Below are 16,462 nucleotides of genomic sequence, written 5' to 3' on the forward strand. Positions count from 1 at the left end.
TGGGGTGGGGGTGGGGAGCTGCCGCAGGGGTGGGCGCCTCAGGGTGGGGGGGAGCTGCCGCAGGGGTGGGCGCCTCAGGGTGGGGGGGGAGCTGCCGCAGGGGTGGGCGCCTCAGGGTGGGGGGGCGGGGAGCTGCCCAGGGCTCAGGGGGAGGGGGCACAAGGTGGAAGTTTCGCCTGGGGCGCAAAACATCCTTGCACCGGCCCTGGTGGGAGCACTGTGCTAATTTGTTTCTACGCTTCCAGCTTTCAGCCTCTGAACTGGAACGTCAGGAGAGCTGGTACCAGCTGAAGAGTAATAAAACACCACGGTTATAGTGTCGCCACGAAGTCTGTGTTCAGTGTCTGTGTCTGTCTCTGGTGGTGTCCTGGGCTAGCACTGGGTCTGGAGAGAGGGGATACTACACTAGACAGGGTAAATGTCTTTTCCTCTCTCTACTTCCCCCGTCTCCAACCAAAGTATCAATCACATCCATCTCTGGCCAAAAGACTTTGGTCCCCAATGCATCAGGTTATTTTTTGTTAGGTTCTCTGATAATCATTTTGTTGTTGAGTTTTGTTATTGATACATTTGTATTGTTAGTTACATTTGCTTGTATTGTTAATTCCACACTTTCCTCTATGCACTCTGGTTCTACTTCCCCAAGCCCTGAAGGGCAGTTCTTGGGCCCCCATCACCTGTAAGACCTTGTGTAGATACATCTCTGATCATTTTCATATGACTTTACATTGTGCCTCTTCACATAACCTTGTAGTGGGTCTACCCACGTGTGACCTCGGTTTTCATGAAACTTTGTATCAAAGCCTCATATAGAAACGTCGTATTGCCCTTGGTATAATGTTATAGCCCCTAAGGATAGAATAAGAGAGAAGAAAAATGTCTTTTGTTAGCAGGTTTCAGAGTAGCAGCCGTGTTAGTCTGTATCTTGCATCTGATGAAGTGGGTTCTAGCCCACGAAAGCTTATGCTCAAATAAATGTGTTAGTCTCTAAGGTGCCACAAGGACTCCTGTTCTTTTTGCTAGCAGTAGAACAAGATCTTCCCGCCCAACTCTTAATCAATTGCCCTGTTGAATGAATGAGGTGTGGATGAGGAAGGTGGAAGGCAGCACCTCCAGACAGCCTGAACCCTTGGAAAGGGGCTGGGAGCCAGACCCCAGGACAATAAAATGTGTAAAGTGGGCTCTCTAAAGACAAGCAGACATATTGATGGCCTCATTTTGGGAACACCCTCTTTGCAGCATTGGGACAACACTCAGAAGGAAGCAGCACAAAGGACCAACGGACACAGACACAGAGTTTGAAGCTGGTACAGATTTGCATGAGAGGGAAGGTGCTATAAACGTGAGGTGTCTTGCAGAGACAACTGTGGTACCCCTAGAAAATCTTAATCCCGTTCCCGTGGATGCCCCAGCATCCCTCCCATTCCTTGGTGAGAATTACACCAGGCCCCTCCAGTTTCACGCCCCCCCCTTAGGTCGGGGATGCTTGATGGCACTCGCAGTTCGCATGTGGGAAGGTTTATGCGGCCTGTGCCCTTTTCCCACCCCCATACCTCTGGGGCTCCAACTGGGCTGTGGTCTTCTCCCAGCGCTCCAGTCTGGAGGTCGGTGATTCGAGCTCTCTTGGTTTAGAGCCGCCTTTTAACCTTGGCCACCCTCTGGAAAGGCTCCTCTATGCTGGGCAAGGGTCCTAAAGCCATTTTCCCCTTGTCCCAGGCCTTCCTCCCCCTCTGACAGGGGTCACAGGATCCGCAGTACTGTCGGACAGTAACAAAGACCCCAGGCCAGTAAAAGCTCCGTAGCAGCCTCTGCTGGGTACGCCAGGTTCCCTGGTGCCCTGAGAGGGGAATGTCATGGGCCCGGCACAGCAGCTGGCGGCGATACTTCTGGGGTACCACCAGCTGCCTCGTGATCCCCCCTGACTCCATTTTCCCTGGGGGAGCCCATTCTCGGTACAGGAACCCCTTCTCCCACAGGAACCTTTTCCGGCCACCTCGTCCCATGGTCTGTACCGCATTGAGGTCGGCCAGGTCCCTTATCTTCCACAAGGAGGGGTCTCTCTGCAACTCGGCCTGGAACTCAGCAGCTGGGACAGGGATGGCCACCTGCTCTTTCTCGCCCGCTGAGTCTGAAGCTGCAGCCTCCCTGAGCCGTGTCCCTGGGCGTTCCCTCCCCACCAGGTTAGGGTCCTGCGCCTCAGGCAAGGCACCCCCCCCACGGCCAGGGCGCAGTGCCCCCCGCCGGCTCTGACTGCGGGTCTCAACCAGTGCCCTTTGGGGGTTGCTTGGCCAGTTCTCCAGGTCCCCCCCCATCAATACCTCAGTGGGCAAATATGGGTGTACCCCCACGTCCTTGGGGCCCTCCTTGGCCCCCCACTTCAGGTGTACCCACCATGGGCACTTTGACTGGGGTCCCACCTACCCCTGTCAGGGTCAGGTAGGTGTCGGGCACCACCCGATCTGGGGCCACCGCCTCGGGCCGGGCCAGCATCACCTCTGTGCCCGTATCCCAGTATCCATTGACCTTCCTCCCATCCACCTCCAGGGGAACAAGGTACTCTCTCCGGAGGGACAGCCCCGCGCCCACCGTATAAACCAAAAACCCTGAGTCTGGGGCATCCAGCCCCCTAGAGGAGCTGGCCTGGAGCTCTCCTCCCGCCTTAGCAGGTGGCACTCTGCCAGCCCCCCTTCCCTGGGAATGCTGCCGCTCGCCGGGCTGGGTCTCTACCCAGTCAACCCTCTGTGGGTTCGGTCTGCTCAGTCTGTCCCTGAGCCTGGGGCACTGGGCCCGTATGTGGCCTCTCTGGTCACAGTGATAATAGCCCATGTCCCATGGGTCCCCTCGAGCGGGTTGGATGGACCTGATGCTGGATGTTCCCGTTTGGTGGGGGTTCTCCATATTTCCTCGCTGGGAGGTCCCATGGTGACTCTCTCTCTGCGTTGTGGTGGGACTGTTCCTTTGGGACTCCTCCCTGTTATCCCCTGCCCGACTGTTCACAAACTCGTCGGCCAGCTGGCCTGCGTGCTGCGGGTTCTCTGGCTTTTGGTCCATCAACCATCGCCTCAGGTCGGATGGGCACTGCTCATACACGTGCTCCAGTACGACTAGGTCAAGCAGGTCCTCCATAGTTTGGGCCCCAGCTGTCCACTTGTGGGCATACCCCTGCGCCCGGTTGGCTAGTTGTAGGTATGTGATCTCACGGGTTTTACGCTGACTCCGGAACCTTTTCCGGCACATCTCAGGGGTCAGCCCAAACTCGCGGAGCAGGGCCTTTTTGTCCAGTTCGTAGTCCCCTGTCTCCGCCCCTTTCAGTCGGCTGTACACCTCCCTGGCTGTGGGGTCCAGTGAGGGGATGAGAAACTGGAGCCTGTCTGCAGGGTCAACCTGGAGCAGCTCGCAGGTATTCTCAAAGGCCGTCAGGAAGGTATCCATGTCCTCCCCCTCCTTACGCTGGGCCAGGAAGCACTTATCAAAGCTCTTTGCAGGCTTGGGTCCCCCCTCGCTCACCGCAGCCGGGGCCCCACTGCTCCTCAGACTGGCCAGTTCCAGCTCATGCTGACGTTGTTTCTCCTTCTCTTCCCGCTCCTGCTTCAGTTCTTGCTGCCTTAACTTGAACTCTTTCAGTCTCAGCTCCCTGTCATATTCCAGCCGCATCCGCTCCAGGGACGGGGAGCTCCGCTGGGACGATCCCCTGCTGGCCGCCGGGGTCGGGGTCCCCTCGGTATTCGCTGGGCTTCCCCCAACCCCACCCCTAGGTATAGGTAGGCAGGGTCTCGGGATGTCCTCGGCAGCAGTCTGACCCCTCCCAGCCATGTCAGGCCCCGGGGCCCACGCTGCATCCGCCGGGCGGCTTCTCTCAGGGACAAGGCTCGGTTCATCCAAGCGATCCCTCTCCTCCAGCTGGGCAATGAGCTGTTCTTTGGTGGACCTCCCAATGCGCAGCCCCCTCTGCCTGCACAGCTCCACCAGGTCGCTCTTGTGGCGTTTAGCATCCATCCTCCTGCTGGCCACTCGCCGGCCTGTGCTCTCCGCTTTCCACCGTTCCAGGGGGACCCCTAGTGTACCAGCCCCTCTTCAGGTCACCCCCTCTCTGCCAGGGTCGAGCTGCAGACTCCTCCGCCCCGGGACTGCTCGCTGCGATCCCCCGGGGACCCTGTTACAGCAAAAGTCCTTCTCTCTGGTCACACACTCCCAGGGGTTAATCGCCCCCTAAACCGTCTCTCTCTGACTCTTCAGCCCACCTGGTCCCCGTCAATCCCCCTTCGTTTTACTGCTCCCCAGTCACTTACTGCAGGAAGCGCCGTCCACGGGGTGCAGTAGATCCCACCTCTGCCACCAGTTGTCACGGAGTGTGGGGGGACACAAGGCCCTGCACCCCCGGCTTCCTGCGATTCACCATGACTCTCAGCCAGCCAGTAAAGCAGAAGGTTTATTTAGACGACAGGAACACAGTCCAAGACAGGTCTGGCAGGCACAGACAACAGGATCCCCCCCAGTTAGGTCCATCTTGGGGTTCCTGGGCCCCCAGCCCCCTTGGGAGGTCAGAGCCCCGTCTGCCTCCCAGCCCTTCCACCAGCCAGCTCCTGAAACTCTCCCTTCAGCGACCCCTCCCACAGCCTTTGTTCAGTTTCCCGGGCAAAGGTGTCACCTGGCCTCTAACCCCTTCCTGGGTTCTCATGTTACACGCTCAGGTATTCTCCCTCGGTCAGTCTCCCATCCCCCAGTGCAGACCGTCACTCCACACTCTCCACTCAGCATTCAAAGACCACATTAGTCCCAGTTCATCACAGGCGGCCTTCGGTGGCTTGCCTGCAGGAGGTCCGCCAGTCGCTGAAGCCTGGAGCGGCAAAAAAGCTAGAGCCGCCCCTGAAGTCTTGGTGCAGTTTTCTGTTTTTATTTGTACATTCAGGCAGTTGAAGGGATCCCTCATGACAGGTTTTACATAGAAGCCAAACTGCGGCTGATTCCTTTCTTATTGGAGTTGAGCGTTTACATATCAATAAGTCCCTAGTCAATTTGTCTTCTAGGTCTGAAATTGATCAGACCAAGGGCTGGGGGACAACGTCGATAAATCTCTGCATTAACATCTTCACAGAACTTTCACATGACTTTGTATTATGCCTCTAATTTCATACCACTTTGTATCAGATCCTTATCTAGAAAACTTTGTCCTGAGCCTTGGGATAATGTCAAAAACATGGCTTTTTGCTCAGAGGAGAATAAGATCCCCCTCGTCCATCACTTGCCCGTTGGCTGAGCCAGGGGCGGCTGAGGAAGGCGGGAGGCGGCACCCCTGGGGAGGGGCTGGAGCCAGACCCCAGGACAAGAACACGGGGCCCGGGGGCTCGCTGAAGCTCAGACACGTTGGCGGCCTCGGGGGTTAGGAGCAAACCGAACAGCAGCGGGACCCCCCCAGAGAGACGCAGCATGAAGGCCAAACGGCCACACACAGATTTTGCGGCTGGTGCAGATTTGCGTGAGCGCGAAGCGGCGATAAATGTGAGGTGTCGGGCAGAGGCCCCCGGTCTCGTCTTGTCAACACGGGAGCGACAATCCGGCTCCACCCCCCATCGAACTCACCTGCCAGTGACGTTATGGGGAGCAACTAATGGGGGACAACAACAAGCCAGAGTGTGTGTGCGCGCGCGCGCATGAGAGCATGTGTGTGTGTGCGAGAGAGAGCGTGTGTGTAAGAGCGAGTGTGTGAGAGCACGCATGTGCGTGAGAGCACACGCGTGTGTGTGTGTGAGAGCGTGTGTGTGTGTCTGTGCGAGAGAGAGAGCGCACGTGTGTGTGTGAGATATGTCTCATATGCAGGTGATACCGTGTGGACTGATACGTGTGTTACCAATCAATGTGGCGTTTGCCTCTCCCCCGAAAAGATCCCGGGCAGGGCGCTAAGTACAATGGGGGGGGGGGGGTCCTCTGGACACCCCCCCTCTCACCAACTGACTAAGCTGCTCTTCCCCTCCCAGTGCTTCCCCATCACCCTCTGGCTGCCCCCCTCAGCCCCACCCCGCCAGGCTCAGAACCGCCCCCCCCCCCAGCCCCACCCCGCCAGGCTCAGAACCGCCCCCCTCGCCCCCACCCCGCCAGGGACAGAACCGCCCCCCCCAGCCCCCACCCCGCCAGGGACAGAACCGCCCCCCCCAGCCCCACCCCGCCAGGCTCAGAACCGCCCCCCCTCGCCCCCACCCCTCCAGGCAGAGAACCGCCCCCCTCGGCCCCACCCCCATCCCTGTACAGTGCATGGCAGCCCCACAACATGCGCTCCCTCATGCGCCCGGCCCCTGGGTGATGCACGCCGGGAGCCCGGCCGGCGCCGCAGGACATTGTGGGAGGTGGGCTCCCAAGGGGCACTGGGGGCCGATATGGGACCTGAAGCGTTCTCTCAGCTGGGGGCGGTCGTGAGGGGGCCCGTGAAAGGGGTTGGGGGAGACGGAATCCTATGGGGAGGGCCCAGAACTGCCCCAGAACTACAGCTCCCATAAGAATGCGATGCCCCCCATGAGCCTCCGTGCCCCAGCCTGGCCATTCCACAAAGCACTCTGGGAAATGTAGTCCAGCGCCCCCGGGGCTATGGGGGGGGGGCACTGCTGTGGGAAGCTCACGGCGCAGAGCCCCTCCACTGCTCTGGGGGCGAAGGCGGCGAGGAGCCCCGGGGGGGGGGGGGGGGGCAGTGACCCGGAGGCGCCTGGTTCGTTCTGTGCAATGGTTTATTCCAGGGGACCCCTAGCAACCGGCCCGGCCCCAGCAAGCCCGGAAACTGCGGCATGAGAATCGCTGCGTGAGCCACCGGGGAGGGGCCAGCTGGGGGGCCGCAGGCCCTGCTGCCCCCTCAGAGCCGGGTGTGGAAACGCAGGTCACTCCCCTCCATCCGCTGGGCCCATTCGGCGTCAAACCGCTCGCTCTGCGCCACCGTGAACTGGGTCGTCCAGTCGCCCACCGTGCCTGAGGGGGGAGAACCCAGGTGTCCGGGCTCATAGCGATGTGACCCCCCACCCCCCCGAGCTGGGAGAGAACCCAGGCATCTGGGCTCATAGCAACCCCCACCCCCCCTGAGCTGGGAGAGAACCCAGGCATCCGGGCTCATAGCAACCCCCACCCCCCCTGAGCTGGGAGAGAACCCAGGCATCCGGGCTCGTAGCAACTCCTCCCCAGGCACCAGTGCAGCAAGCGCGTGTCTGGGGCGGGAAGCCGCGGGGGGCTCCATGTCTGCGGGAGCTCCACCGGGCCCGCGGCTTCTGCGGCAATTAGGCAGTGGGGACGCCGATGGCGCGGCACCAGCGGATCCCCCACAGGCGCGGCACCGAAAGCTGCCTGACAGCCATGCTTGGGGCGGCAAAATACATAGAGCTGCCCCTGCACCGGCCCCAAGACCCCCCCCCCCCCGAGCTGGGAGAGAACCCAGGTGTCCGGGCTCCTAGCCCCCACCTTTGCGCATGAAGGGGGATACTGCATGGTCCAGGATGAAGGGGGGCACCGTGCTGTAGTTGGCCATGGGGTTCTCCCTCATGCTCTCGAACGACGTGTGCTCGACGATAGTCTCCAGAACCGGCTCCGGCAACTCCCGGCCCAGGAACCGACCCACCTTCTGGATCTCACCTCTGGGGTCCTGGCGGAGACACACAGGGCACTGCTGGGGGGAAGCTCGTGGCGGCAGGGGAGCCCGGCCGGGGGCACCGCCGGGGGGAAGCTCGTGGCACTCACCTTGTGGAGCTCCTCGTAGAAGAGGTAGAGGATTCGGTGCTTGTCCCTCGCGTCCCACCAGGCGCGGACGTGGTCGAACCAGGAGCCCCAAGGCACTGTCAGAGAGACGGGGGGGTCAGGCTGGGGGGCTCAGAGCGGAAAGGGGGGGCTGGGCCAGCCAGGTTCACTCACCCCCCCCAGACAGAAAGGTCTCTAGATACTGGTCCCAGCAGCCCGGGGCCGGGAGCCACTGGTTCATCCGCTGGAAATGGAAGTAGGAGACGGCGTTGTCCTTCGGGTTCCGTGCCACGTAGATCACCTGGGGGGAGAGAACAGGGAGAGAACCCAGGCATCCTGGCTCCCCCCTCCCCCCCAACCTCCAGCCGCCCCGCTCCCAGGAGAGAACCCAGGCGTCCTGACCTTACAGTCCTGCTCCCAGAAGGAGGGGGGCACTAGCTCCAGGGGCAGGTGGGTTTTCAGGGTCCGTGGGGGGGGCATCGCTGCAGCCTCTTCAAACCCTGAACCAGACGGGGGCACCGGTGAGTGGGGTCCGGACCCCATGGCACGAGTCCCTCCCCCGCCCCACCGCACGGGACCCCCTCAGCCTGGCTCACCACGCGGGAGGGGGCGGGGCGGGCAGAGCTCCAGAAAGGGGATGCGCTGGTAAATGGGGGCGCGGCAGCACTTCTGGGGGTCCCCGTCCTGCTGGATCATGTCCACGATCTCCTGAACCCACGTGGTGCCTGCGGAGACGAGAGACCTCAGCCCTGCCGGTGCCCCTCACTCCCGACCCGCAGCCCCCCAGCCCTGCCGGTGCCCCTCACTCCCGACCCGCAGCCCCCCAGCCCTCCCGGTGACTCTCACTCCCGACCCGCAGCCCCCCAGCCCTGCCGGTGCCCCTCACTCCCGACCCGCAGCCCCCCAGCCCTGCCGGTGCCCCTCACTCCCGACCCGCAGCCCCCCAGCCCTGCCGGTGCCCCTCACTCCCGATCCGCAGCCCCCCCAGCCCTGCCGGTGCCCCTCACTCCCGATCCGCAGCCCCCCCAGCCCTGCCGGTGCCCCTCGCTCCCGACCCCCAGCCCTGCCGGTGCCCCTCACTCCCGACCCCCAGCCCCCGCCCAGCTGGTCCCCTCACTCAGACCCCGTCCCCACTCACCCGCCTTGGGATAGGTGCAGATGAGGAGATCGTCAGGCCGGGCCTGGAAGCCCCATATCTGCCCCCACAGCTGCGCCGTGTCGCTGGGCAGCGGGACCCCCCGGACGGCCACCAGCGCGCAGCGAGTGACCATGTCGGGGGTCAGGGCCAGGACTGGCTCCGCCTGGGCCATGGGGAGCTGGGGGGAGAGATTGGGGTCAAATTCCCCGCGCAGCCCTCACCCCACAGTGCCCCGCCCTGCAGCCAGTGCCCCCCGCCCCACAGCGCCCCGGCCCCAGGAGAACGTCCCCTGAAGCCCTGTGCCCGCTGCTCCATGCTGCCCCCCGGCTGGGCATTAAATTAAATTGCTCTCTCTAGGAACGTGCCACTGGTAGCAGTTACCGATACGTGCTGGATTGTAAAAGAACAGGAGTCCTTGTGGCACCTTAGAGACTAACACATTTATTAGAGCATAAGCTTTCGTGGACTACAGCCCACTTCTTCGGATGCATATAGAATGGAACATATATTGAGGAGATATATACACACATACAGAGAGCATGAACAGTATTATTATTATTATTAGCACAGTAGTTATACAGAGAGCATAAACAGTTATTATTATTAGCACAGGTTAGCTGTGACATAAAGATTAAGAATGAGCTCTCAGAACTGGATACTCTCATAAGAAACCAACCTTCCACACAAACTTCCTCATGGATAGACTTTACAAAAACTAGACAAGCCATTTACAAGACAAACTTTGCCTCTCTACAAAGGAAAAAGGACACTAAACTATCTAAACTGCTACATGCCACAAGCAGCCACAACAGTAGTTCCCTTAACCCACCCAGCAATATTGTTAATCTTTCCAGCTATACTCTTAGCCCAGCAGAAGAGTCTGTCCTATCTCGGGGCCTCTCCTTTTGTCCCTCCAGACCCATGAATATGATACAGTTCTGCGGTGACCTAGAATCCTACTTTCGACGTCTCCGACTCAAAGAATATTTCCAACATACCTCTGAACAGCATACTAACCCACAGAATCCTCCCTACCAGCACTACAAAAAAAAGGATTCTGCGTGGACTCCTCCGGACGGTCGAAACAACAGACTGGATTTCTACATAGATTGCTTCCGTCACCGTGCAAAGGCTGAAATTGTGGAAAAGCAACATCACTTGCCCCATAACCTCACCCATGCTGAACACAACGCCATCTACAGCCTCAGAAACAACCCTGACATCATAATCAAAAAGGCTGACAAAGGAGGTGCTGTCGTCATCATGAATAAATTGGAATATGACCAAGAGGCTGCTAGACAGCTCTCTAACACCACATTCTACAGGCCATTATCAATCATAGAATCATAGAATCATAGATTATAGGACTGGAAGGGACCTCGAGAGGTCATCGAGTCCAGTCCCCTGCCCGCATGGCAGGACCAAATACTGTCTAGACCATCCCTGATAGACATTTATCTAACCTACTCTTAAATATCTCCAGAGATGGAGATTCCACAACCTCCCTAGGCAATTTGTTCCAGTGTTTAACCACCCTGACAGTTAGGAACTTTTTCCTAATGTCCAACCTAGACCTCCCTTGCTGCAGTTTAAACCCATTGTTTCTGGTTCTATCTTTAGAGGCTAAGGTGAACAAGTTCTCTCCCTCCTCCTCATGACACCCTTTTAGATACCTGAAAACTGCTATCATGTCCCCTCTCAGTCTTCTCTTCTCCAAACTAAACAAACCCAGTTCTTTCAGCCTTCCTTCATAGGTCATGTTCTCAAGACCTTTAATCATTCTTGTTGCTCTTCTTTGGACCCTTTCCAATTTCTCCACATCTTTTTTAAAATGCGGCGCCCAGAACTGGACACAATACTCCAGCTGAGGCCTAACCAGAGCAGAGTAGAGCGGAAGAATGACTTCTCGTGTCTTGCTCACAACACACCTGTTAATACATCCCAGAATCATGTTTGCTTTTTTTGCAACAGCATCACACTGTTGACTCATATTTAGCTTGTGGTCCACTATAACCCCTAGATCCCTTTCTGACGTACTCCTTCCTAGACAGTCTCTTCCCATTCTGTATGTGTGAAATTGATTTTTCCTTCCTAAGTGGAGCACTTTGCATTTGTCTTTGTTAAACTTCATCCTGTTTAACTCAGACCATTTCTCCAATTTGTCCAGATCATTTTGAATTATGACCCTGTCCTCCAAAGTAGTTGCAATCCCTCCCAGTTTGGTATCATCCGCAAACTTAATAAGCGTACTTTCTATGCCAATATCTAAGTCGTTGATGAAGATATTGAACAGAGCCGGTCCCAAAACAGACCCCTGCGGAACCCCACTCGTTACGCCTTTCCAGCAGGATTGGGAACCATTAATAACAACTCGCTGAGTACGGTTATCCAGCCAGTTATGCACCCACCTTATAGTAGCCCCATCTAATTTGTATTTGCCTAGTTTATCGATAAGAATATCATGCGAGACCGTATCAAATGCCTTACTAAAGTCTAGGTATACCACATCCACCGCTTCACCCTTATCCACAAGGCTCGTTATTCTATCAAAGAAAGCTATCAGATTGGTTTGACATGATTTGTTCTTCACAAAGATCCTCTGATCCCACTGAGGATTACCTAAAGAAACTACACCATCTGCTAAAAAAACTCCCTGACAAAGCACAGGAACAAATCTGTACAGACACATGCCTAGAACCCCGACCAGGGGTATTCTATTTGCTACCCAAGATCCATAAACCTGGATACCCTGGACGCCCCATCATCTCAGGCATTGGCACCCTAACATCAGGCTTGTCTGGTTATGTAGACTCTCTCCTCAGACCCTACGCTACCAGCACTCCCAGCTATCTTCGAGACACCACTGACTTCCTGAGGAAACTACAATCCACCGGTGATCTTCCAGAAAACACCATCCTGGCCACTATGGACGTAGAAGCCCTCTACACCAATATTCCACACAAAGATGGACTACAAGCTATCAGGAACAGTATCCCTGATAATGTCACAGCTAACCTGGTGGCTGAACTTTGTGACTTTGTCCTCACCCACAACTATTTCACATTTGGGGACAATATATACCTTCAAGTCAGCGGCACTGCTATGGGTACCCGCATGGCCCCACAATATGCCAACATTTTTATGGCTGACTTAGAACAACGCTTCCTTAGCTCTCGTCCCCTAACGCCCCTACTCTACTTGCGCTACATTGATGACATCATCATCATCTGGACCCATGGAAAAGAAGCCCTTGAGGAATTTCACCATGATTTCAATAATTTCCATCCCACCATCAACCTCAGCCTAGATCAATCCACACAAGCGGTCCATTTCCTGGACACTACTGTGCTAATAAGCGATGGTCACATAAATACCACCCTATACCGGAAACCTACTGACCGCTACACTTACCTACATGCCTCCAGCTTCCATCCAGGACACACCACACGATCCATTGTCTACAGCCAAGCTCTAAGATATAACCGCATTTGCTCCAATCCCTCGGATAGAGACAAGCACCTACAAGATCTCTATCAAGCATTCTTAAAACTACAATACCCACCTGATGAAGTGAAAAAACAGATTGAGAGAGCCAGACGAGTACGCAGAAGTCACCTCCTACAAGACAGGCCCAACAAAGAAAATAACAGAACACCACTAGCCGTCACCTTCAGCCCTCATCTAAAACCTCTCCAGCGCATCATCAGAGATCTACAACCTATCCTGAAAGATGATCCTTTACTCTCACAGATCTTGGGAGACAGACCTGTCCTCGCTTACAGACAACCCCCCAACCTAAAGCAAATACTCACCAGCAACCACACATCACTGAACAAAACCACTAACCCAGGAACCTATCCTTGTAACAAACCCCGATGCCAACTCTGTCCACATATCTATTCAAGTGACATCATCATAGGGCCTAATCACATCAGCCATACCATCAGGGGCTCGTTCATCTGCACATCTACCAATGTGATATATGCCATCATGTGCCAGCAATGCCCCTCTGCCATGTACATTGGCCAAACCGGACAGTCTCTATGCAAAAGAATTAATGGACACAAATCTGACATCAGGAATCATAATACTCAAAAACCAGTGGGAGAACACTTTAACCTGTCTGGTCATTCTATGACAGACCTGCGGGTGGCTATTTTACAACAGAAAAACTTCAAAAACAGACTCCAACGAGAGACTGCTGAGCTAGAATTGATATGCAAACTAGACACAATCAACAAAGGATTGAATAAGGACTGGGAATGTCTGAGCCATTACAAACATTGAATCTATCTCCCCTTGTAAGTATTCTCACACTTCTTATCAAACTGTCTGTACTGGGCTAGCTTGATTATCACTTCAAAAGTTTTTTTTCTCTCACTTAATTGGCCTCTCAGAGTTGGTAAGACAACTCCCACCTGTTCATGCTCTCTGTATGTGTGTATATATATCTCCTCAATATATGTTCCATTCTATGCATCCGAAGAAGTGGGCTGTAGTCCACGAAAGCTTATGCTCTAATAAATTTGTTAGTCTCTAAGGTGCCACAAGTACTCCTGTTCTTTTTGCGGATACAGACTAACACGGCTGCTACTCTGAAATGCTGGATTGTAAGTAACGGCTCCCTGATGTAGCAAATGGCGACAGGGAGCAGGTTCTTGCACGATCGTGTGTGTGAAATTGCTCCGTGTAGCAATGTGCTACCTGTAGCCGTTACAATCCATATGGATCACTAAGAAACAGCTTCTGTAAAAAGATGCTACTTCCCTCGTAGCTCATGTCTTCTAGACCTTACTTTTTTTTCTTCTCTTCTCTGGACCCTCTCCAATTTGTCCCCATCTTTCCGGAAATGCGGCGCCAGAACTGGCCACAATCCTCCAGCTGAGGCCGTATCAGCGCGGAGCAGAGCGGACATCCCAGAGTGACGTTCTGCTTTTCTGTAGCAGCGTTCCACTGTTCCACTCGGATTCAGCTTGGGATCCACTGTGAGCCCAGATCCCTTCCCGCAGGACTCCTGCCGAGGCCTCTTGCAGCTTGTCCTCACTGCGCTCTCTATGCCGTCATCTCAAGCACTGGCTCGGAAACGTACCCAGAACTGCTCCCTGGAGCACCCCACTGGTTCCGCCCCCCAGCCTGACTCACTGAGAACTGCTGTCGCAACTGTTTCCCACCCATCGCCTCGTAGCTCCGTGTAGGGTGCGTTTCCCTGGTTTGTTTCTGAGACGGTCACACGGCCCTGTGACGAAGCGGATTCCCGCAGACAGCAGTTCCTCATGCCGTGGGGACGGGAGGCTGCGCTCTGTAGCGATCAGCGACAGCAGATGGCCTTTTTTAGCAAAGTAGGGCCTGTCGCTGCTGCATGTTTCTGGATGGTACAAGGCCCTGGAATACACATCAACACTACCCACCCAAGGCTGGGTCTGTGCCTGGAGGGCGCCGGCCCCACTCCGATCAGCAGGGGGTTAAAAGCAGCTACACTCGGGCCCAGCTGGCCCGGAGAAGAGGGCTGGGGGCGTCTCTCTCTAGCCCTGCAGTGGAGCAGGGCTGGGGAAGAACAAGGGGAGCTGGGCAGGGCCAGCCGGGTAACCCCCTGGCTGAGGCCTTGGGGAAGGCCTATGAAACCGTCCTGGGGTTGCAGGGGGCAGCCTGGGGATAGGCAGAAGCAGAAGGTCCATGAGTAGCCATGACACTGCCGTCCACCCCAGGGAGGGGACTAGCAGCACCCGCTGGGGCGAGGTGGGTTTGGAGGGTTGGGGGGCCCCCTGGGAGGGGAGACGCAGAGCAACGGGGCACTGTGGGGCAGCACCCCGAGGAGAAGGGATTCTGTGTAAAATGTTTCATTGAACTAAGTCTCAGGGATTATCGACACTGGCAGGGTAAAGCGATAACTCGCTGGCTCGGGGGGTGACACCCCCCTCGTGTGGACAGGCCCCGGCACTCGCTGCGACTCCCCTCGGGGCGGGGGGTTACCAGCAGCGCTGGCACCGGCGGCAGCCGTAGCCTCAGAGCGAGGAGCGGCCGTGACGTGGCATCGGGGTGCCTGGGCCTTTAAGAACCAGCCGCGAGATGCCCACGCTGAGAGGGGCTGGCTGGGGGAGGGGGATAAAAACTCCCCTTTGCCCCCCACCATATTCGCAGGCACTGGGGTCACTGCTCCCCCCCACATGCCCTGCCTGGGCCGGGTTCTGCCTCTGCCGGCGCCGCACCCCGAGCTTAACTCCTGCTCCCCCCCCCAGCCCTGATTGTCCCTTCAGCCCCCTCCGGCCCCGGCCTCCAGCTGCTTCCCCCCCCGACCAGTCCATCTCCGCCCCCTGCTCAGACCCTGGGCACCCCCCGCTCCGAGTCGCCCCCTTTGCCCCTTGTGAACCCCCTCAACAGCAGCCCCCAGAATCCTAGGGGTGTAAGGGCGGGGGAAGGGCAGTGGCTTTAGCAGATGTTACTGAGCATGCTCAGTGCGTAAGTACCCCACAGCCAGGGAGAGAACCCAGGAGTCCTGGCCCCCAGCCCCCCCTGCTCTGACCCACCAGCCCCCACTCCCCTCCCAGAGCCAGAGAGAACCCAGGAGTCCGGGCTCCCAGCCCTTCCTGCTCTGACCCACCAGCCCCCACTCCCCTCCCAGAGCCAGAGAGAACCCAGGAGTCCGGGCTCCCAGCCCTTCCTGCTCTGACCCACCAGCCCCCACTCCCCTCCCAGAGCCAGAGAGAACCCAGGAGTCCGGGCTCCCAGCCCCCCTGCTCTGATCCACCAGCCCCCACTCCCCTCCCAGAGCCGGGAGAGAACCCAGGAGTCCTGGCTCCCAGCCCCCCCCTGCTCTAACCCACCAGCCCCCACTCCCCTCCCCCAGAGCCAGAGAGAACCCAGGAGTCCTGGCTCCCAGCCCTTCCTGCTCTGACCCACCAGCCCCCACTCCCCTCCCAGAGCCAGAGAGAACCCAGGAGTCCGGGCTCCCAGCCCCCCTGCTCTGATCCACCAGCCCCCACTCCCCTCCCAGAGAGAACCCAGGAGTCCTGGCTCCCAGCCCCCCCCTGCTCTAACCCACCAGCCCCCACTCCCCTCCCAGAGCCGGGGAGAGAACCCAGGAGTCCTGGCTCCCAGCCCCCCCTGCTCTAACCCACCAGCCCCCACTCCCCCTCCCAGAGCCGGGGAGAGAACCCAGGTGTCCTGGCTCCCAGCCCCCCCTGCTCTACCACCCCAGGCCGGGCTGCAGGGTGTCGGGGCGGGTCCCTCACCTCCGGCTGCCCCGGAACGGGGCCTTCGCCCCCGGCTCCTGCCGGTGGCTCGTCCCGCCCGGCAGCCTCCAGCGCCGGGACCCGAGTACGCGACACACCGCGCCCACGCGAGTCTGTGCCCGGCCGTGGGGCCAGAGAGCGCCGGGCTGGGGGCGGGGCGGGGACGCGGGGGGCGGGGCCGGGCTGTGGGGGGCGGGGCCGGGCCGTGGGGCAGGCGGGGGGCGGGGCCGGGCTGTGGGGGGCGGGGCGGGGCCGTGGGGCAGGCGGGGGGCGGGGTCGGGCCGTGGGGCAGGCGGGGGGCGGGGCCGGGCCGTGGGGCAGGCGGGGGGCGGGGCCGGGCTGTGGGGGGCGGGGCGGGGCCGTGGGGCAGGCGGGGGGCGGGGCCGGG

At 58.2% G+C, this 16,462-nt stretch overlaps 1 protein-coding gene across 5 annotated transcripts; it reads right to left on the reverse strand.

Moving 5' to 3' along the window:
• Window positions 1–78: 78 nt before the first annotated feature.
• On the reverse strand, window positions 79–16,254 carry LOC135972090 (sulfotransferase 1C4-like). 5 transcript variants are annotated; one of them, XM_065591067.1, is made up of 9 exons: window positions 16,075–16,249; window positions 13,988–14,144; window positions 8,846–9,023; window positions 8,304–8,432; window positions 8,110–8,207; window positions 7,882–8,008; window positions 7,711–7,805; window positions 7,435–7,615; window positions 6,699–6,951 (listed from the first exon to the last, which is right to left on the reverse strand). In XM_065591067.1, the coding sequence occupies exons 2-9, from the start codon at window positions 14,018–14,020 to the stop codon at window positions 6,839–6,841; spliced, it is 954 nt and encodes a 317-aa protein (XP_065447139.1). In that variant the 5' UTR covers window positions 14,021–14,144; window positions 16,075–16,249; the 3' UTR covers window positions 6,699–6,838. The 5 variants fall into 5 exon arrangements, with proteins under 5 accessions (XP_065447138.1, XP_065447139.1, XP_065447140.1 ...); XM_065591066.1 differs by lacking the exons at window positions 6,699–6,951; window positions 16,075–16,249 and adding an exon at window positions 79–849 and having other exon boundaries at window positions 13,641–14,143; XM_065591068.1 differs by lacking the exon at window positions 13,988–14,144 and having other exon boundaries at window positions 16,075–16,254.
• Window positions 16,255–16,462: the final 208 nt, after the last annotated feature.

The sequence above is a fragment of the Chrysemys picta genome, chromosome 4 (assembly GCF_011386835.1).
Source record: "Chrysemys picta bellii isolate R12L10 chromosome 4, ASM1138683v2, whole genome shotgun sequence".
Taxonomy (NCBI): Eukaryota; Metazoa; Chordata; order Testudines; family Emydidae; genus Chrysemys; species Chrysemys picta.

Excerpts from the sequence above, each read along its gene's own strand:
- LOC135972090 (XM_065591065.1), bottom strand. The coding sequence starts at position 13,760 with ATGTCCGCTCTGCTCCGCGCTGATACGGCCTCAGCTGGAGGATTGTGG. Across the intron at positions 9,024-13,640 it reads AGAGAAGAGAAGAAAAAAAA|CTCCCCATGGCCCAGGCGGA; the intron begins GTAAGGTCTAGA and ends CTCTCCCCCCAG. Across the intron at positions 8,009-8,109 it reads TCTGGGAGCAGGACTGTAAG|GTGATCTACGTGGCACGGAA; the intron begins GTCAGGACGCCT and ends CTCTCCCCCCAG.